This window comes from Trifolium pratense, linkage group LG4 (genome assembly GCF_020283565.1).
Source record: "Trifolium pratense cultivar HEN17-A07 linkage group LG4, ARS_RC_1.1, whole genome shotgun sequence".
In the NCBI taxonomy this organism is placed as follows: domain Eukaryota; kingdom Viridiplantae; phylum Streptophyta; class Magnoliopsida; order Fabales; family Fabaceae; genus Trifolium; species Trifolium pratense.
In genome coordinates, this window is record NC_060062.1 from 5120309 (window position 1) to 5142167 (window position 21859).

The 21859-nt window shown below is 30.4% G+C and overlaps 5 protein-coding genes across 7 annotated transcripts; 3 read left to right on the forward strand and 2 right to left on the reverse strand.

Moving 5' to 3' along the window:
- The first annotated feature begins 413 nt into the window (after positions 1–413).
- Positions 414–2456, forward strand: LOC123921548 (EPIDERMAL PATTERNING FACTOR-like protein 5). Its single transcript, XM_045974136.1, has 2 exons — positions 414–653; positions 2112–2456. The coding sequence occupies exons 1-2, from the start codon at positions 554–556 to the stop codon at positions 2348–2350; spliced, it is 339 nt and encodes a 112-aa protein (XP_045830092.1). The 5' UTR covers positions 414–553; the 3' UTR covers positions 2351–2456.
- Positions 2457–3434: 978 nt separating this feature from the next.
- Positions 3435–5989, reverse strand: LOC123921549 (26.5 kDa heat shock protein, mitochondrial). Its single transcript, XM_045974137.1, has 2 exons — positions 4915–5989; positions 3435–4039 (listed from the first exon to the last, which is right to left on the reverse strand). The coding sequence occupies exons 1-2, from the start codon at positions 5171–5173 to the stop codon at positions 3624–3626; spliced, it is 675 nt and encodes a 224-aa protein (XP_045830093.1). The 5' UTR covers positions 5174–5989; the 3' UTR covers positions 3435–3623.
- Positions 5990–6139: 150 nt separating this feature from the next.
- On the reverse strand, positions 6140–9158 carry LOC123921550. Of its 3 annotated transcripts, none has more exons than XM_045974139.1 (6): positions 8973–9158; positions 8762–8868; positions 7890–8143; positions 7167–7257; positions 6788–6854; positions 6140–6450 (listed from the first exon to the last, which is right to left on the reverse strand). In XM_045974139.1, exons 2-6 carry the CDS (start codon positions 8770–8772, stop codon positions 6397–6399), a joined length of 477 nt encoding a protein of 158 aa, XP_045830095.1. In that variant the 5' UTR covers positions 8773–8868; positions 8973–9158; the 3' UTR covers positions 6140–6396. The 3 variants fall into 3 exon arrangements, with proteins under 3 accessions (XP_045830095.1, XP_045830094.1, XP_045830096.1); XM_045974138.1 differs by having other exon boundaries at positions 6788–6896; positions 8973–9143; XM_045974140.1 differs by lacking the exon at positions 8762–8868 and having other exon boundaries at positions 7890–8148; positions 8973–9138.
- A 2614-nt stretch (positions 9159–11772) lies between these two features.
- LOC123921993 lies at positions 11773–12282 on the forward strand. The gene has a single exon (XM_045974743.1). The coding sequence runs from the start codon at positions 11773–11775 to the stop codon at positions 12280–12282; it is 510 nt and encodes a 169-aa protein (XP_045830699.1).
- A 7919-nt stretch (positions 12283–20201) lies between these two features.
- LOC123921552 lies at positions 20202–21633 on the forward strand. Its single transcript, XM_045974141.1, has 2 exons — positions 20202–20740; positions 21086–21633. Exons 1-2 carry the CDS (start codon positions 20578–20580, stop codon positions 21328–21330), a joined length of 408 nt encoding a protein of 135 aa, XP_045830097.1. The 5' UTR covers positions 20202–20577; the 3' UTR covers positions 21331–21633.
- Positions 21634–21859: the final 226 nt, after the last annotated feature.

A 21859-nucleotide genomic window follows, 5' to 3' on the forward strand; every position in this document is an offset into this window, starting at 1 on the left:
AGTGAGTAGCTGAGATTAAAACTGTGAAAAAGTAGTTAAATACAATCAGATTAATCAGAGCCGTGTGATTATATTTCCACCGTCTAAATTATCTACAACGGGAAAACAGTACAGTAGAGAATCCTAGACTATCATTCACTCATTTTTTTCTTTATTGATCAACAATCGTTGAATTAAAAAAAAAAGTAAGAGAACTAGACGCAGAATGGAGGAAAGGATCCAATTCAATGTATTCAGCACTCCTAATAAATTGAGTCAAGAATGTGTTTAATTATAAATAAAAAAAGTCTTATTCTTCAAATTCCCAAAAGGACCGAATTAATCAACAAATAAATTTTCACTGTGTGAATTTCATATTTCATTGGTGAAAAACAAGCCATGGAATCAGAACACTGTCTCTCATACAGGAAACATATCCCTTTACTTTGTCAAACACATTTAAAATCTCTTCTTCATTTCTATCACAGTATATTTCACTGCTTCTATATAGCTTTTCCTCATTATTTTTTTCTACATCAACTCTTCATTACTGTTACTTGCATCAATCACACTTATGGCTCCACTTACTAGATCCTATCATCATCTACATGGACTCAAACTTGCAACAATAATCATCATCACTGTGCTTTTCATCTTTTTCTTCTCCATATCAGGTAAAAACCTATCACCAACATTATAACCTATTCAAGCTAAACAAAACTGTTTCAATCTTCTGTTGAGAATTCATTCTACAAATATCCAAATAGTTATTTTCATTCATAGTAGTTTTTACATTATTTCTTTTATATATCCTCTGTTTTAAATTCTATACTTTTCTCTCTTATTCTTTTAGTATTGATTGTCAACTCCTATTTTAGTTTGTATATATATTTCTTTATTTGAAAACAATTGAATTGGTTAATGAAGAACAGAAAATTCATCTTTAATTTTATTGCTAAGTCTTATAGGTGTTACTCCTTTCGGGCTACAATGAGTGATACATTTGCAAAAATAAAAAATTGAATCAAAATAAATGACATTTTTAATTTTGAATGTAATTAATATCAATTAGAGTTTCTAATTATACCGTCTATATAATAATACATTTGTTACTTCAATCAAAACATTGAACTTGAGTGGTTAATAAGTCTCCTCTAAGACGAAATGTTCGAAAGAATTTGAATTTGATTTCTAATAGAAACAATTCTCGGTCAAACTCCTTTACTAGGAATCAGAGGGTTAAAAACAATGCATGTGTCATTTCGGATTCAAAAAATTTCGCTTTACATTTTATAGTAGTGTGATGAATATGTTAATATTTAATAAAAATAATTTGGTAAAGTTTTTATTAAAGTCCTTTTATCAAATGTTGATGAATTTACTATTATCATAAATAAAAATAGAATATATTAATTAAAGGGTACAATTGACAAAAATAATTTATATTTAATAGAAAATTAAAAATGTTTTCATTATTTTAAGGCATTTTTTTTATAAATGAGTCACTCGTAGAATATTACATACAAATAAATCAATATTTAATTAGGATATAATTTAGTAAAAGGCTTAATTAGTCTTTTGGTCCCTTAAAGATATTTTAGGTTTCACAATTGTCCCTTAAAGAAAAAAAGATTCGGATTGGTCCCTTAAAGACACATTCGTTTCTCAATTGGTCCTTTCTGTCAATTTTTTACAAAAAACGTTAGTTTTAATTGACTGGATTGTGGATGTCATTAAATGTAAGTGGTCTACCAAAAACCTTATTAATTTTTAAAATTTTAACCATTGGAATTTTTTGTTATATTTGGAGTTAAAATTTAACGGAAAGTACCAATATGGCAAACATATATGTCTTTAAGGGACCAATCTGAGCCTTTTTTTCTTTAAGGGACCATTATAAAACTTAAAATGTCTTTAAGGGACCAATAAACTAATTAAACCTTTAGTAAAATTATCGTTATCTTTCTTTCGTATATGATATTTTTAAAATCTGTGTGAAATAGTCAAATATTATACAACAATTACTCTTAGATTGCTAGATGGAGGGAAACTTTTTTTAGCATTATGATATTTAATCTTTCTAATCATGTACTATATATTTTCTCCTTTATAATTAAGCTGTGCTTGAGCAGGTGGATCAGTGGTGTTGGAGAGAAATGAGAGTTTGGAAGAAAGGAAAATGATAGGTTCAAAGCCTCCTGTTTGTTTAAACAAATGCTTGAATTGTAGGCCTTGCATAGCAACATTGGTAGTTCCAAATAAACAAAAAATAATTAAGAGTTTCAAAGTGTTATCTCGTGGGGATCAAGATGATACCTATTACCTTCTTGCATGGAAATGTAGTTGTGGAAATAAGCTCTTTCAACCTTAATAAGTGATTATTACTAGCATCACTATTTGTCACCATTATTTATTCCTACATCGTATATGCTTAATTAGTAGAGAGGTCATGAGGTTACATTTAGCTTTTTAAGTCTATCCACTTTTGAGATAGTATATACATATTTTAATGTTGAGAAGCTTATTGTTTCAAAATAAATTTATATCTTTATACGGAAATATTACTTACTGTATTAAGATGGAATTATATACGTTGAAATTAGTTTGTGCCTTAAAATAATGTATACAACTTTTTTGGTAAGTAACAAAACAAGGAGAAGGTCGTATCTCGTTCCTGTCCACATAGTTGAGGACAATAATGCACGTACTTGAGTCTTGAGAGTTAAGTCAAGTTCAGAAGAGTGGGGCCGGGGAAACATCGAATATAATATATTTCCATTTATGTTTAGTAGAAAGAAGAGAATACTCTTAAAAATTTAGTTTCTGATTCATGCTTATGAAAAAAATTTGGTTAGGAGGAGAGAATCTACCTTGTGTATCTTATAGGTTCTTCGATGAGAATTAATCATCGATAACGGCGATAGAAACTTCGTATCATGGTAATTAAAAAAAAATACTCTTAAAGAGCTTATAAGTATAAAGTGATAAAGTCATAGATGATTCATTGAACTGATCAGGAAATCTGAGTGGATCCACATCCAGTTTGGGCCTTAAAATGGGTCAGCAATCAATGTAAAACAAATTAAAAATTGTTTTAATATTAGTGAGCATTATTAATCTAAATTTTCTTAACACTTATTCAAATATTTTTAATTATTAAATAAAATTAGTAAATGATTTTTTTTAATATTATATACAAACTATTTTTAACAAACTTTTTCTGTAAAATTAATAAACAAAAGTACAAAACAAACTTCTTTTGTTTCTTCAGCAAACAAGATAATTCTATTTGAAGTGAATCAAACTCAAAGTTTATAGTTGCCTGCAAAATACATACTCGGTGAACTTTGCTCCGTTGACGGGAACATTAAATTATATATGTAGTGGAACAACGTTCGAACTTTGGTCATCCTATTTAACCACTTAAGATAGAATTTTTAGCCACTAACAAAAAAAAAAAACTTTATTCATGAAACAATTTATTTATGTAATAAACTTTATTTATTCTCTAATATTAGGTTCAAAACTACAAACAAGTTATATATAATATTCATCTTAGACTCACAAAGTCACAAACTTCACATCACAAACCCATCTCAACTTCACAATTTCACAACACTCTTATAGAATCCCCTTAGGCCTTATCACTCAACATTCACATGCTTAACATCTTTTATAAGCTTGTCACTCCTAGGAATGGTAACAATTAAGACACCATCCTTTAACTCAGCCTTAATTTCATCAACCTTAGCATCATCAGGCAAAACCAAACTAGTATTATAATAACCATATGATGACCAATACTCATGATCATCATTGTCCCTTGCTTCTTCTTTCTCTTCTTTGTGTTCTCCCTTAATAGTTAACACTCCATCACCAATTGTTATCTTCACATCCTTTTTAGGGATTCCAGGCATGTCATACTTTAGTTTATAATGGTTGTCACTTTCTTTCACACGTCCACTTAATGACCATGGTGTTAAATTCATGTTTTCAAATAGTTTGTTGATGTTCTCAGTTGCTTGCATTAGTGCATTTCCAAGACCTGATGGAAATAGCTCTGAAAATCAACAAACACAATAAATGTGATTAAAAAATAAACAAAAATTGTATGTGATTAAGCATATCTTACTAGAGAAAATATTCAATACTTCATCTGTATCTTAGTATAAAATTATTCACTCTGTCTGATATAAAGTATCTCATTTACAAGATTTTTCCAATCTCAAACTACTTACTCGTCTCATAATATTGTCATATTTTACCATTTTACACGTATAACAGACTTTGACCTCCAATGATTTTAATCAAATCAACACACACTTGGACGGTGACTCTATGTTGCAATTACAAGACATGCTGACATGACATGTCAGTCTGATCCACATGTACATTGATTTAGTTAAAATCAACTAGGAGTCGGCCTTTTGCAAAATGAGCTAAAATTAGGGGGAAAATGCCATTATGAAAGTTAGATGGCAGAAATTACAAATTTGTGAAAGTTAGGGACAAAAATACAATTTAGCCAATGATCAAATATGACAATGTTACCAATTTATCTTTTGTTGTAATTCAACCGAATAAATTTAATTAGTAGATATAAAATAATTACACATAAATGAAAGACAATTGAACAACAAACATGCCTACCACTTAAAAACAGAGTTCATAATATAATTGAAGTTATAATATTGGTTACAGGAAAATAAAATAAAATAAAATTCAATCCAGATACTGAGAATTCAGTTACTATCAATGAAAACTAATTCCTTTGACTAATGTGAATGAAATGTTGAGAAGTGACAAAACTAATTCCTTTGACTAATGTGAATGTGAATGAAATTCAAACCAAGTTTTATTTATCTATCAATTGAACTCTGAATTATCGAACGATTAATTAATATAAAAAATATATAGCAAGAGGGAGAAAAGTACCAAAAGGAGCAGGAAGAAAGTCACGATCATAATCTCTAGAAAGCCATCTTCTACCTCTCCTCCTTGGGAACAACCTTGACTTCTTATCTTCTGAGACAGCTACTTCACTACCTTCAGATTTTCCCTTCTCACCAACTGCAGTTGAAAACCTTGCTACCAACTCATTATTATTACTCAATCTATTGCATTGTTTTTGCAATGACCCTGTTGATAATACCCTTTGCTGTAAATTTCTCAAAGCCAAACGTGCCAAAGCCATTTTGTTTACCTTAATCTTCAAGTACTTATTTTTTGCTCAGAATAATTGAAGGAGTTGAGACAGCTTAAATAAGGATTTGGATGCTTAGAGAAGGGTCTAAGATATTCAAAGAGTGTTCCAGAGAGGGAAAGAACAATTTACAAGAATCTTCCAAACATCTCTTTTTCTAGTGGACCTCATTCTATTGGGCTGGGCTCAAATTAAGGTCTCTTTTTAATCCAGGTTAAAATTTAATATACTTTAATATCTCGAATGAAATTCCAACAAAAAAATAATTTTAAGGAATCAGTATAGTTTATTAATGTAAAAAATTTAATTGGTCAACAAGTCCTAGCTCAATTATGTGTGTAAACTTTAGTAGTGTTTGTCACTTTTGTCTAAGACAAAAGAAAGAAAATTGAATTTATATGGTTTAATCATATCTCACTTTATAGAGATTTATTCAAGTATATTTATGTAAAATTTTAGGTGATGATGATTTTACAGTTTATTGTTTATTCAATGATGTAATTTTTATACAAACATTTCTACAAATTTTTTTGAATCCAAGCTGACTATACATTTTGTGTCATATTTCCATACTGCATCATAATAATGAAAACAATTAAATGCAATTTCATTAGAGAAGATGCACCACTCTTGTATGCAGCATTGATATATTGATAGATAACAAATGAGAGGGGAAAAAATAACTTGGTTTCCCTACCTAATTTTTGTACCTATAATAATAATGAAGCATAATTCAATTAAAAATACCCAATAAGAATCAATGTCAAATAGTCATTTGACCACTCTTAATATATTTAAGACAAGGTTTCCATCAAGACCCCCATAAATTTTTAAATTTTTAAAAAAGCCATGTTTGATGAATATGAAACCAAGTCAGAAATGATGTACTATTTGACCATTTCCTTACCTAATTTTGGTCAAATTTAACAGATAAGCATAGCAAATGGAAGTGCATCATGCAGTCAACAATGAGAAATTTTCAAAACTTGCCTCTTGTGGATACCAGAGAGGAAACCAGGGCAATCAATTAAATAAAGTATAATACAATTATCTTAAAGCCTGCAGAGAGAAATTACACTCTTTGGCATGTAACGAAATTGATATACAAACTGCAACATATTCATTCCCTTTCCTCCTGTTCCTAAAGAAGCAAGGTCTAAATATTATTTCAGGGATCAAACAAACGAAAGGGCACTTCCTCAACCATCATCGGCTCAGTCATACAGGCCATCCTGTTCCCAAACGTCCACAAGAAAATCTACCATTTCCTATTTACCAATGTGTATATAAGCAAACAATCAGATCATCATTTTCAAACAAAATTGCATACATGGTTGTTCAGAAGTGAATAAACTGTCAATTTAGTCCCGAAGTTATTACTCTTTCCAATTTAGTCCTTCAAGTATATGAAATCCGTCAATTTAGTCTTTAAAGTATATGAAAATCTATCATGTTTGTCCCTAAGATTTTAATTGCAGGGACTAGATTGATGGATTTTATATACTTTAAGGACTAATAATATTCATAGACTTTAAGGACTAAATTGTAGAGAGTGATAATTTAGGGACTAAAGTGATAGTTTACTCTTCAGAAGTTGATGCTTACAGCGAGAGGGATAGGCTGGCGGAATGGCTTGTTGCTTGTCAGTAAACTTTCGTATGTTGCATTCCAACTGCAAAGCCAAAAATTTTTGGCAAGGCACAGAGAATAAGTTCTGACAAGATAGAGATAGACACACAAGTTCACATCTTATCGACCAATTAGAATAGTTTCACAACATGCCGCACCAACATGCAATAACTTATGGAAAATGTATAACCGCCTAACCACAAGTCCACAATGTCTTTGATACAAAATTCAGACATGAGAAAGAGAGTAATAAAAGCTTACAGAAAAATAGTTTTGCAGTAATCTCAGCACAAACAAAATTACAGAAATAAGAAGCTTCTAATAGAATTAATCCAACGGCAAGGATGTTATTCACCTCAATTTAGGTTCTCGCAATTGTTGTGTTCGACTCTCAGGCTTTTTATTTCCAACCCAACGCTGCCGGGTCTGGTTCCATAAAATTAGACCTGCAGCCAAAATTGTGTTGCATAACTTAATATTGGGACATCAACAATCAAGAGGATATAAATAAGACAACAAAATGCAAAACTGGCGAGCAATTTCCATGAAACTTGGTAGTTGGTATGCAATACAAAGATAACCAACATGAGATCAGAAAGAAGATTCAGTGGGCAAAACCACATGAATAGGAAAAGAAACACATTTCACAAATGCGTGTGTGTTCAAAAAACATTATTTGATATTTCAATATAAACTAAACTGAATCACCATATGACACCATGTCACTCAAACCCTTTGCCCTTCCATCTCTTCCCCAAAACCCTTCCTTTCATTTCACTCCAAAACAAACCCTAAAGGAAATACTGAACTGTAAAGTAACTACATTACCGAGACATCAGCTAAATGTGATCATTGTTCACAATACTCCCCCCCAAATGAACATAAACATATTATATATAGCTTAACGTCTTGTTGAAAAGATAGCATAGTTGCTTTCAGTTACCGCTATTCAAGTCCATATCATCCCCTTTTCTTTTCTTTAATTAAAATTGCAGAATATATTACAAAAAAAGCAATATAAAAAATATGTAATGCTTGTTTAGTAAATTATCTGCACAACAAAAGCAAAGAAGAATACCATGATTTACAAATTCAGGTGGGTTGTTCGAAGAACTGCCATGAGGAGCTACAGCTTGGTTATTTAGACTTGTCGAAGATATACTGCCTTGTGATTGAACAATACTATTGTCCATATCATGCGTACTTGTAGTCCAGAAATCTTCTGATGTACTAGGTTTCTCCACGGCCTTACCTTGTTTTGTCAACCCTTTTGTTGATGGTCCTTCCACAGTGGTAACTAGTGCGGGCCTTTTATAGCATCCAACACAACCACTGCTCTGTTACAAATCACATTAATTTCTGTTATGAACCACATTATTATAATTGAATACAATTTCCTAAAACAGCCAGCACCATAATCAAAACACATCAATTTCTTAGCTGCAAATTGATCAACATACACTGTAATCTAATCACTTTATTGAGTTAAACAATAAATTCAAACCTAAAAATCAATTGTAAAGACAAAAGCTATTTTAATCAATTTTGACCACCATCTTAAAAAATACTCCCTCTCAGTGACATTTTATAAGAAAATTTCATCTTTCCGGGTTCAATTCATAATTAATGTATCCAGACTCCAGATAAATTAATTATGCATTGAACCTAAAAAAAAAAGTAAAATTTGCTTATAAAATGTTACGGAGGAAGTACATAGCTTGGTATTCTCTATTCCTAAAATAGAAATGCAGTTATTGGATTCCATAATAATCCATCTTCATGAATTTTCTATACAACCATGTAAATCAAGAGAGACAAAAATATACAAAGAATCAATATAGGAGAAAACATAGAAACCCATAAAGATATAAAAGGAAATTGAATTGAAAATCTTAAAAAGGAATAAACTTTATATAAAGTTATTATGATGATTGGATTGAGAAAACGTACCCCATATGCATGTAGTATCTGAAACACCCCCAAAATACAAAACCCTAATCAAATTAGATCTGCCAAAGATGAAATTGAAGAGGACGAAATTCGATTCCAAAGAAATCCTAACAAATTCAACAAAAAAAACATCAAAATGATGATGATGATGATGATGATGAAAAAAATGTAAAATTGAGAAATGAAAAGAAGAAGAAGAAGAAAAAGGAACCTTATTGAGATGATAAGTGTGTCGGTCGGTGTTGTTGGATAGCTCTCCCTTCTCAGTTCTGATGTGCAGAGACACGCAGAAGAAGAGATGGGATTGCTTTTGGATTCTTCTTCTTCTCCTTCAGAGACTTCTTTCTTTTCTCTCTCTCTCTCAAAACCAAAAAGGAATAAAATATTGCATGTTGGTGCTATTTTTAAACCGTGTCCCGAAGCACCGGTTAAATATATTAATATGGAAATTTTATCTTATGTAATTTTTTTTTTGTTGTTTAATAAATGTCTCGAGAGTCCGGTTAATCACTTAAGCTACTCATACCATCTCTTACTTTAATTGTTTAATTTCATCTTTATTCTATAACAGATTAATTAATTATTATGTATGAAGAAAATGTAAAATAATAATATTAAAAATTATATATAAAAAAAAATTAATTTATATGCACTGTCAGTGTAAATGTGTTTAATAATATACAAACAAATTATGTATTGTGTTTAAAAACACATGACATGTCACATTCATTAAACGATGTGACAACGCATTATTGGATGTATGTGTAAAAAAAATTTACACCGACATTGCACACAATTAAACTAAAAAAAATTAGTGTAACTGAATAAATACACTTTTTTCATTAAAAAAAAATACATTAACAACAATATATATACAAAATTAGCATAACTTTCAAAATTTTATATATTAATTATCAACAATATGTGCATATGCCCTTACCAAAATAAAAAAATATGTGCATAGATGGTAGTTACTCGAATCTTTAGCTATTTGATCTAAAGTTCAATTATTCATTGATATGTACTCTGCTATGCAGATGATACCTTAATTTTTATTTAAGGATAATATCTTACATATTAACAGTTGTCTTTGTATAATGATAAAAAAAAATGGTCAATATGTTTTAGAATTAACACGTATGATAAAACTATAATACTTATTTTGAGACGGATAATTAAAATATAGATTAATTTGGTTGAATAAATATGTAAAAAATGTTTTACATGTAAATGTATATATTCAGAATATGAATGATATTCCTTGTTTAAAAAAATGTAACTATTGTAAAAAAATAAAAAAAAAATAATGTAAGTTTAATTAACTTGGGACCTGAGACCTGTGAGTGTACTCCTCCAGAGGTCTAAGGTTTGATTCTCTCTTGTGTCAATTTGAGTGAGCTAATTTAGCTTCTCAAAAAAATGTAAGTTTAATTAAAGTTATTTTATGATGCATTATTGATGGATTTTTTTTTCTTTATGATTATTAGATGGATTAGTTATTTTGACAATTATTAGATGGATTAGTTGTTTTGTTGTTGACAGTATATTAGATGGATTAGTTGGTACTATAAACTATTACATTTATATATATTTTTTAAGCAAGTGCATTTCATTTATAATTATAGTTTCAAATATAAGGTGGACAATAATCAAATATTTAGGGACTAACATTAAAACGAGTTGCATGCATAAGATCATGAGCTACTCGATTGAATTGTCTCCTAATATAATTGACCTTAAAGTTTTGACTCATTTAATAATCTACCACACCACTATTGCAAATTTTTACAATTAAAAAATAATTGAAATGGATGATTTCTTGTTTGTTTGTTTTCTTTTGATTATTAGTTGAGAATAATAAGAAGGATTTTGCTCGACCGATAAAGAAATTGAAAGTTGACAATGATGATTTAGTAGGAGAAGAAGAACACAACACTGATTCCTGTACAAAACCCTAAATCATATTTGCATTAATTTCTTGTTTTCTTTCTTTCTTATATACTCCCTCCGTACCACACAACTCGATTGATATGTTTATTTCATTCACTTATATGGCTTTATAAAGAAGTTGGTAACAACTCTGTAATAGGAAAATCATAAATAATTTAACTAAGATAATAAATTATGGGATCTAACTAGGGAAAATAGCAATTAACTACTGAAGATTCAAGAAATACTAGAAGAGAGTTTGAATTGGATTTCTATCTATTGAAACTTTTTCGACCAAAATAAATTTGATGTACACATAAATCAATACATAAAGATCAATACAAAAATATTATACGGGTTTACCGTTAACTAGGCTACCTCAGTCCATCCTTAAAAAAAAAAATCCTACCTCAGTCGACTCGCCATATTGGTTTCACCATGTTGGAACTTATAAAGAAACAAATCTTTATTTGGTGCTTCTTTGTACTAATTGTTTGAGACTTTCCTTCCAACGTCTCTATCTTAATTTTTTTTTGTCTTACTAAACAGTGCTCCAGGACACTCTTTAAGCTTTCCATTTAAAGAAATAAATTATCCATAAAGTGAAGCATTTCAATTTTCAATGCATTGACTTCACACATTTTCATAAAATTTTAACAAAAACTTACTATTTAAGATGCTTAAAGAGTTACCCAGGGAACTGTTTAGTATTTTTATTTTTTATTTATTTTCACCCTCTGGTTCATAGGGGAAGGGGGGTCATAGTAGTCCAGTGTTCAGGGCAGAGCGAGTTCGAGTTCTGACATCAAGTGGTTTCAGTCCACTCCCAAATGTAGTTGCGGGGATCGAATCGTGGTCCTCCCTACCAAGTTTAGCGTCAATCACCACTGAACCAACTAACATTTGGTGTCTTTATCTGAATATTTTAATAAAGAAAAAACAAAAACATGTCATGGGGCCTTAATAAAGGATTTTGTCAAATCCAATAAATTTGTCAAAAAAAAAAAAAAAAAAATTAGGGTTTTATAATATATATATTATTGGGAGTTAACGAAAGAATGAGAGATATTTGGTTAGTTACAATGGCGGCGGTAGAAGCAGCATGTTCACATGTACCAGATGAATTATGGGAGTTTATCTTCAAATTCCTCAGTCACGACGACCACCACACGTTGAAGGCTCTCTCCATTGTCTCCAAACAGTTTCTCTCCATCACCAACCGTCTTCGATTCTCTCTCGCAGTTATTGATCAAACAATCCCTTTCCTTCCTCGTCTCTTTCAAAGGTTCCCTAATCTCACATTACTCAATCTCATTCTCCGCGACAAAAACAATTACTTCAGGGTTAATCGTAACCAAATCTCTACTTTCCCTATAGACATCAAATCGCTCTATCTCTCTGACCATTCCGGCAATTTTCCCGATGGGATCCAACCTCTGTCGAATGAGATAAGAATGTTATTTACCAATTGTTCCCAAATGTGTTATATTGACAAGAAGGATCTTGTTTTAGTGGCTGATTGTGTTCCTTCACGCAAAGAACCACTTGAACGCAGTTATCCTGTGATTTCTGTTAACTTTAAATTTCAATGATGATGCATTATCATAATCTCGGATAGATTAAATTGTCTAGTACTTTCTTCGATCGCCAATGTGTTAACGATCTCTGCAAGAAATTTCAGCTTCTTCAAGAGGTCATCTTGATTGACCGGATAAGTTAGATGATGATTGCATTGTGATATATAGTTGGAGTTTTATGTTAGACTTTTAGTTGAATTAGAATTTGACTTTCAATTTGTCTGTTTTTGCCTTTGGCGGCAATCATTATTGCCGTTGATGTTTGGCTCCGGTTGAAGTAGGAATGTCACAACTCACAACTCCTAAAGTAGGAATGCCGTCGCTTTTATGTTTTGTTTTTGGATTTTGGATTTTGGTTTAATATCAGAGCAGGATTGATTGTTATTGTGGTGATCGAGCTTGAGTTGGATGGGTCGGGGTTGATGGTGTTTGGTGCAAGGCCCAGCTTGGGTGTCAATGGATTTATGTGTTGTTTTAGTTTTATTTTCTATCTTGTAATGTGTTTGTTTCACGCGATGTGCTGAGTTGCGTTATTAATAAAATTTAGCAGTTAAAAAATAAAATTTGCTGTTATTCAATGGATCTGAAAAGTTTTTGCATTAATAGTAGGCGAAGAGAGTATATTATTTATCCAACTTTGTGTCTTCTCTTTTATTTGCTGCAATGTGAACTAGAGTTGCTCATTCAATCACAACCTTGGCAAGAGTTTCCTTGTTCAAAGCTGTATTCCTTCTTTTTATACCTCATCATGAAGCAAAGTTTGTTTCTTTTTATTCCTTCTTTTTTTTTGTTTCTTTTTTAATGAAGCAAAGCATAGTGGCTCATAGCCCTTTACAACAAGAGGAAAAACATGTTCAGATTTGCAAGAGTTTCATTTGAAAGCTTATAAATGAAAATTTATGAGTCCTCAAAGAAATTTGAACAGTAAGCGTTGAAACAATCTTTGCAACAAGATTTTGACACTATAAGAACTAATTATTTACATCTTCCACCGATTTCTTAGCTTCTGTCTTCTGAGTATTCTTTGTTAAGTTTTCTTTATCAATAGTCAATAACTTTCACAGTTACGGCTTTCAATATGAGGATGCAACTAGACATTAGGTAGCACAATACCATTTATGATGAATTTAAGTTTGAAAGCATAAAAAGTAAAAATGCTGCAGAATCGAAGATTGCATCCTAAAGGGGAAACTACTTCAGCTGTGAAGATTGTGATGAGAAAATCGATAATAGCCAAACGTGCGTGAGCACTAGTGATGCTAGCAGCATTTTGATCAACCTGCTGCAGAAAACGAATTTGCGCAAGCTAGACATTGATTTGCAGGGAGAACACCGCATCTTTTATATTTATGATCAAGTACTACTTCTGCATATTAGTTTCTGTTTGATACATAATTGTAGTTTGTTTTTTCGATAAGTCAACAATTTGACAATGTCATTTCAGAAAATTTTGTGCGGAGCTTACTTTCTATGCAAAATTCTGATTCTAATATTGAACTTGTGAAGGCTGCACTACAAGGTGCTGCGACAAATGCTTGAATATTTAACTTTTTGCTCATCATCATGGAAGCAATAGAAGGTTTTGTTGATGTGCATTTAATCTTTATTTTTATTTAAACTATATATTATACTTTATATAATCAGTAGCACAATGTCATTGGTAATGTTGCTTGTAACAATACTGTACAGTATTAGGTATGGATAATGAATTTGGTAGGACTATATGTGTCAGAAAAATGTTAGTAAGGGAGAAAAATAGTTACAAATGTTATGCAACATAGATAGATATAGGGAAGAATCATGTTGTGACCTGCTTTGCATTTGAAGTTGAAACTATAGATTGTTACTCCAAAAAATTTGAATGTATGAGGGATGGGAATCCCTCAGCTGTTACAGATGAAATATTTTAGTACTCATAAATAATTACATTGGAACCCAAATCGCACCCAATATGTGCAAGAGTTTCAGCGCACACAAGTTGGCCTTCCGGTACGTTTGTCGAATACAGGCTTCCAAATCAAGCTCCATAATCCTCCAAATTTTCTTGCAGAGACTCCATTATTCTGCTTGTATCGAGACGACATTTATTTCAGAATGGAAGGCATAATACCTATCATAGTCTCGTGTGAATATATCGTCGTCGCTTTCAAGTTTCATTTTGATGAACCAAATCTATCCATCTGAGCTCATTAATGGACAACAGTAATCAACACACCCTCGAATCACTGCAGTTGGCTCTTCAAATCACTCAATGTAACATTTTGATGGATCCTGACCAATGGGCAGCAACCTGTTGATTTTGGTGATGTTTTTGTGTTTTGGGGTTTTGAGAGGGTTTTTGGAGAGTTTTGTTATTTTCTGCAAACTATTCAAATGAGGGGAAGAAGATGGGACACGCCTTATATAAGAGGCAAGTTCGCATTCCACGTAACTAACTAATAAAAGGTGTTCGCCTTTAGGATGCAAACCTTTTTTTTTTCTTTCAAAATTCCACATGGAGAGTGGATGCATTTTGAGGGCAGCACAACGATCACATTTTTAACACACTCGTATTCTAGAATGATTTTTAACACACTCGTATTCTAGAATGCGAGAGCTGCTAGTACCCTACATTGTTTGTGGGTTAATTTGATAATTTTTAGAAGATGCATGAGAATTTTTGGAAGCAAGAAAAATAAAAGTTTGAAAGAAAGAAAAAAAACCTGCAAAATAGCTAAATGCGTTGAAAGTGGGCCCTTGCTAATAGAAATAGGGAGGTACTTTGTTCATTTTAGACTTGGATGTTTTCTCTCTCGACCCCCCGCCTTTCTTTTCTACCCCCTGAATTTCCGTTTTTGCCCTTGGGGGTACTTCGATTTGTACGAACCGAATTTTTTTGTCATGCTCAAAAAATTCGGTTAATAAAAACCGAAATTTCGTGTTCCAATTTTTTTTCCAGATTTCCCGCATAAATTCAGCATCAAACCCTTAACTTCCACAATTTATTTGAAATACTAAACGATGTCCGATTTGAGTAAATGACCAATCGTTGAAAAGCTTAGGGTGTCAAGATTACAAATCTAATTTTTGTTTTGAGGGTTAACTATCCAATTGGTTCAGTTTGACCAAATAATGGGTACTGGTACAGAAACAGAGCAAAAACTTTTCTCAAACTTGTAGGTAGATTTTCTCATACTATACTTAATGAAATTTAACAATTCCGGTGTAATCCTGTAGTAAATTTTGTCTTCTTTACACTAGATTAAAAATCATTAGCATACGACTTATATTCAGAGAGATATGCTAAATTTACTACATGTAGCTCTACACGAATTTTCACATAAATCTTTCTTATTTTCTTAACATTTATGTTATTTCGGTTTATATAAACCGACTTTTTTTTTCCATGTTTAAAAATTTCGGTTTGTATAAATCGAAATAAGTTGGCCAAAATTTTTTAAACCACAAAAAACAAAATAAAATTTTTGGAGGTATAAAAGAAAGGCGGAGGTCGGGAGAGAAAACTTCTAGACTTGAGCTGTGAAATGGACCCTTTCTGCTATCTTGCCGTCATAAGTGGGCTCTTTGTCCATAAAAGCTACAAATCATAAAAATTCATAGAGAAATAAAACAAAGATATTTTCTCTTCCAAACCCGTGATTTTTTTATATCCTTAATATTCCAATTTTGCCCATGCAAAAAAATTCGGTTCGCAGAAACCGAATTTTTTCTAGTGCAAATTCAAAGTAAATTTTGGTTTTTAAAAATCGAACTTTTTTTCAAGGCAAAAATAAAAAATTGATTTTTAAAAAGTTTTTTGCAAGGACAAAATTTAAAATTCAGGGGTATAAAAGAAACACGGAGGGTCGGAAGAGAAAACGTCTAAAACAAAATTAACGAAAGAGAACCAATTATTTTAAGATCAAAATTAGAATTTAACTAGTTTTTCAAAGATCATAAATACTTATTTCACATAAGTAAAGAGGATTAGTCCCATAAGTCCTAACTCAACTGACAAAAAATGCCGAAATTGTTAGGCAAAACGTCGTGACCCGGGTTCGAATCCGGGATCTCACAATTATGTGAGTTTAATTTCAGTGAATTTACTACTTCATCTGGGAAAGAGGATTATATGGTCTCGCAAGCTTATAGCTTTGTTGGTAAGCATATCATATTTATATACAAGATTTGAAGTTCCAACTTCAGACACCTTACTTATTCATTTTAAAAGTAAAATGTTTAACTACTAGACTACGTGAACCTAAATTACATCTATCAAAAAAAAATTATTAGGAAATTATAGTTTTTTTTTTTTTAAGAATTGGGAAATTATAGTTGTGCGTGTGGCATTGGAGTATCACATTTCTGGAGTGTAATAATTACGTATGGTCTACGTTATGAGTCCACATACACGTGGTGCACTTCTCTCCATAGTCAATAAGGTAACCCTATGCCTTTGTTTTCACGTAATACCAACACTTCACAGTTCACACACAGACTCAACACAAGTGTCTATTCATTTTATTTTATTTTTTGGTGGAGTGAGTGTATATGATGTTTTAAATAAATAAAAAATTAGTCAAAACACACACACACACATAAAATGTGGGATGATATTGGGAATAATATTTAATTTAGTGTGGATATTTTTTTGCTAACTAACCAGTGAACCTAGGACTTTAACCATTTCATAAAAAAAACAAAAAATGATCACATATGTATGAAAAAATGGAAATTTACAATTTTGTGTGTATAAAATAATATTAGGAATAATACAAATTAAATTATATATTTTATATATTCATTTAGCACAAGTATTCGATTATAGAAAAATATTAAGGTGTATCACCCCCAATATAAATTGTTAATCGAAGTCGTTCTCTCATCGAAAAGAAAGAAAAAAAAAACTAGAAGTCGTTTAGGGCATCATTGTGAGGCTCACGTTCTACATTAGGATATGTGGGGCAGTAATGATAATCACATATCCATAGCACAACTTGTCACGTTCAGTGCGTTTTCTCACGATTCTAGACACTCACAAAGAGTTTTTATTTTAAAAGTAATTGAGATCCATTAATAGAAGAAGAAGAAGAAGAAAGAAAAATAAATTCATTAATATTAAAATAAATCATATAAAATACAACAATTGGATCATACTAGCTATGGTTTTCAAATATACTTTTACAACAAAACAATTTTGATTAAATGTTTGTTTTACATAAAAAGAAAAAGTGATTTTATATGTGGACTATTTTGCATTATAGAAATTTTAAAATTAAACATATATTATATATATTCCAGTATTTTTTAAAACAAAATTGATGAAAATGGATATAGACCCCGTTTTGATTAGCTTATTTTTGAATTTACGCAATTTTTATGTATTATTATAAGTTTGTCAATGTAGTTTATGATAAAATAATTTATAAAAATACAATTTTCACCAGTGTAAGTTTATAAAATAACATAAAACTTAATTTATATTGGATAAACTTTTTACATAAGTTGAAAAATAAGTTAATCTAAACGACCATAAAGTTTAGTCCTTGTTTTATATAGAGTCACACGCAACAATCCAATTCTCAGTCCCAAAAGCAAAGTCCTATTTCCTGACCACTTTCTTCTTCTAGAAAGATAGATCTTTCATGCTTTGACTCATCCCCACAAAACAAAACATAAAATACGTAAAGAAATTATATTCTCTTTTAAGTGCCCCTTGTAACTAGTGAAAACTTATTTATGTAAATAAATTATATATATTTTTAGTATCTTTAGAGGTGGTAAATATACGTAGTTTTATAAATGTTTTTTGAGTCTTATAATCTTCTTTACATTAATAGATGGAGACATCTTATGCTCACTGTAAAATTTTATTAGCAAAATACAAGAAAAGATAATACGGAGTATTAAGAAACCATGCGGTAGAGAAACACGTCCAACATCATTCATAGGAATTAAAGAAAGGAAAGGTTAGTAATAATTTAGTTGAATTATTTTTAGTCTACTTACAAAAATGAAAAATTATATGATTAGCAAAGAAAAATGGCCAGTGAATAACGATCCTTAATTGATTCAATGATTATTAGCGCTAAACTTAGTAAGGACGACCACAGTTCGATCCTCGTAACTGCGATCGGAGGGGGATGAAATCACTAAATGTCAGAACTGACATCTGAACCAGATTAAACAATCTAATGGACCAGATACTGATGATGAAAAAATAATGCGCAGTGAATCAAATTGCTGAAATTGTTGACATTCATTGTGATTCATTTCCATTCAGATCATTTTTACACCGACTTTGAAAATATAATCTCGAAGAAAGATGAATAAAAGCATTTCCTTATAATTTTAAAATCATTTCAAATTTCTAAATCGTTAGTTGATTTAGTGGTGATTGTCGCCGAAATTGATAAGGAGGACCACGGTTTAATCCCCACAATTGTGATCGGGAGGGGCTGAAACCACTTTATGTCAAAACTGACCTCCGACCCGAACTAGATTAAACCGGTGTTGAAAAAAAATTATTTCAAATTGGAGCCACTTCAAAGTTCAAATCCAAAGATTACACCATTTTTATGTCAATTTCAAAGCTATGAAATTTGGTTCAAATAACATTTCTAAACCAAATTATGGTGTGTGTCAAACAAAAAAAAAAATCCAAATTATGGTGTAGAAAGAAACATTGTTCTAAATGTACTTAAGAGCTTCTGACCAAACATCTGTCATTTGCTAATGCTTGATTGTTGATTTTTTTTATAATAAAAACAGAGAGCTACACCCAACAAACAACAAAAAAAGAAAGGAAAAATGCAGGACTTAGACGATCTCTAATGGTGTAGTATCTATTAAATACTCATGATATTTATTAGGTACTACCATTGGAACAATGTCCATTTGAGTATAAGCATTAGTACCTATTTTGTTTTTGTAGGTCTCATTTATAATGATGTATAATTATTGGTAAGATGTGTTATTGGTAGGGTCTATTTAGAACTTTTTAAGAGATGTTGGTTGGAGGGATTGAATACTTATTAGGTACTATTATTAAAAAATTATAAATGAATAATGTGTACACGTGAGGTCCAGTTAAATACTCAAAAATGAGTATCTCCATTGTAGATGCTCTTAAACCTCTTTCTTTTTTGTCAATAAAAGTCTACCTTTTTGTCTAGGATTTAATTGATATGCACCGACGGTGTAAAAAAATTTTACACTATCAACCAATACCAACCATGTTTTCCGCCACATCACCCCACTTCACCCCACTTTCCTGATATGACATGGCAAAATAATGGTTGTTTATTGGACGATGGTGTAAAACTATTTTACACCGTCAGTGCATATCAATTAAACTCTTTTGTCTATAGACAGAACAATAAATACTACCGAAATTTAAATATATAATTTTGAGGTCTCAATTTCAAACTCCAATATTCAATCTAATAAATATCAACCTTATCAATTGAATTACAATTGAAACAAACAAAAAGTTTTTAGTAAAGGCGACAAACACTCCTAAAATTGTTTATTAAAAATAGATTAATGATTAAAATCATTTAGCAAAAGATTTTAGTCCTTTTTTTTTATCTTTTCAAATTAACAATATATAATAATTACACATGAATATAAGACAAACAGACAATAAATTGCCCCCACTAACTCTTTTTAAATGATAAGATGAATCCTCTTAAAAATAACATATAAAAAACACATTCATAGACAAAAGATTAAGAGAGTGAGACTAATAGATTAATTTATAAATATATACTAATATATTTTTAACATTCATACACCAAAAGATTAACTTATAATTTATTGTTGTCTAACTTTGATTTTATCCCACTTTCCCAACATACATACATTTCTAGGAAACTCCCTTTAGGCCAACAAAGAATCTCTCATTCAAATGTAGTTTGGTCATATCTTTTCCTTATACCAGCCTCAAACAACCAATACACCACAAAACAATATCATTATTTATTTTACTGTCAAAAAAAAAAAAATCATTATTTATTTCTTTTCCCCCTTTTAGTAAAAAAATAACAATATTATTTATTTATTTTCCTCTCTCTCTTACCATAATTGTTTAAAATTAATAAATTATTAATTTGTTTTTCTTAAATTGTTCTTTTCCCAACCAGTGCCACATGTGAAGCTTCACAAAAAGCACTTCTTCATAATCTCTCTTTCTCTCTCTTCCCCCAATATTTATAAAAGGCTCTTTCTTTCATCTTAATAGTCAACACAAGTCCCCTGTTTCTCAAAATACAAGACAACGGTTATTTCTTTCTTCTTCTCTCTTTTCTTTGCTCTGTTCCAAACATCAATATGTCTTCAATCTCTCAAGGTCTTGTTCTAACAACAGCCATGGTTGTCTCAACTACTGTTCTTTACCTTACTTTCTGTAAACAAAAAAATTCATTACCATTTAAAATTCATGAAACCCCCAATTCCCATGAAAAACAAATTCTACGCTCTTGCTTATACTCAGGTAATTCAATTCATTCAAGAAAAAAAAAATTACTCTGTTTCTTCACATGAAAAATATGAATTTCCTTATTTTATTGAAAAAATTTAGATATAAATTATAATTTTGTATATATTATTTGTTTTTTTTTTTTTGACAAAATTATTTTTATATATTATTTGTTTTTTTTTTAATCACTTCATGACACGTTGAATTTTGAAATAAATATTTCACGTGTCATGCGGTGTTTAATAATATTATATCTTGTATTCGAGAACTGTATCTAAGTTTCGTCCTTCTCAATATGATCTGAATTTATGTTTACTATGATACTTACTTTATTTTCATTTTATATATTTTTTTATATAGATAAAAAGAAGAGGGAAAAAAGAAGGAAGAAGAAAGTGAAATTTTCAGAATATGTTATGGTGAAGGAAGAAAAAAGTGAAATTAATGAGGAAAATATAGAAAAACAGGGGAAGAAAAACAGAGTATCATCAATTAGTGAATGCAGAAATGAAATTCCAGAAAAACATGGAATGCCAGCAAATAGAATTGCTTTGTATAATGGAATTTTAAGGGATCGAGTTCAAAGAATGGGGTGTTGTCACTGATCAATGATCATCATCTTCATCTTAGAAGTTAGAACAGGGGAGAGAATTTTCATGGTGTAGAAATACTCTGTTTTATTTATTTATTTCTTTTTTATTTTATTTTTTATTTAGGAGGGTGTGTTAGAAACGATATTTGAAGTCCTAATTAACCGAAAAATAGTTGTGAATATGGAAAGGTACTTTTGTGAAGTAGGTGATCAAATTGGGAGAAAAATCTAATGTATTCTTGTGGTTGTAAATAGTTGCTTGACTATTTCCAACTCTTGGCAATTTTAAGAGTGAAATTAATTTATAACATAATAATTGAGTAGTTTAAGTTTTTTTTTTTAATAAACTATTAAGTTTTCTTTTTTCATATCCTACCAAGACTTAGTGGATATTATATTTTATTTATTTTATATGTATGAGAGAATTTTTATTAAATGGTGAACTTTTGTTCTGAATTTAAACAAAATCGTCAATTTCATGTTCGAATTTATCTTTTATTTATTTTTAAATAAAGTTATTATTTAGTGACTAAGAACCCTTT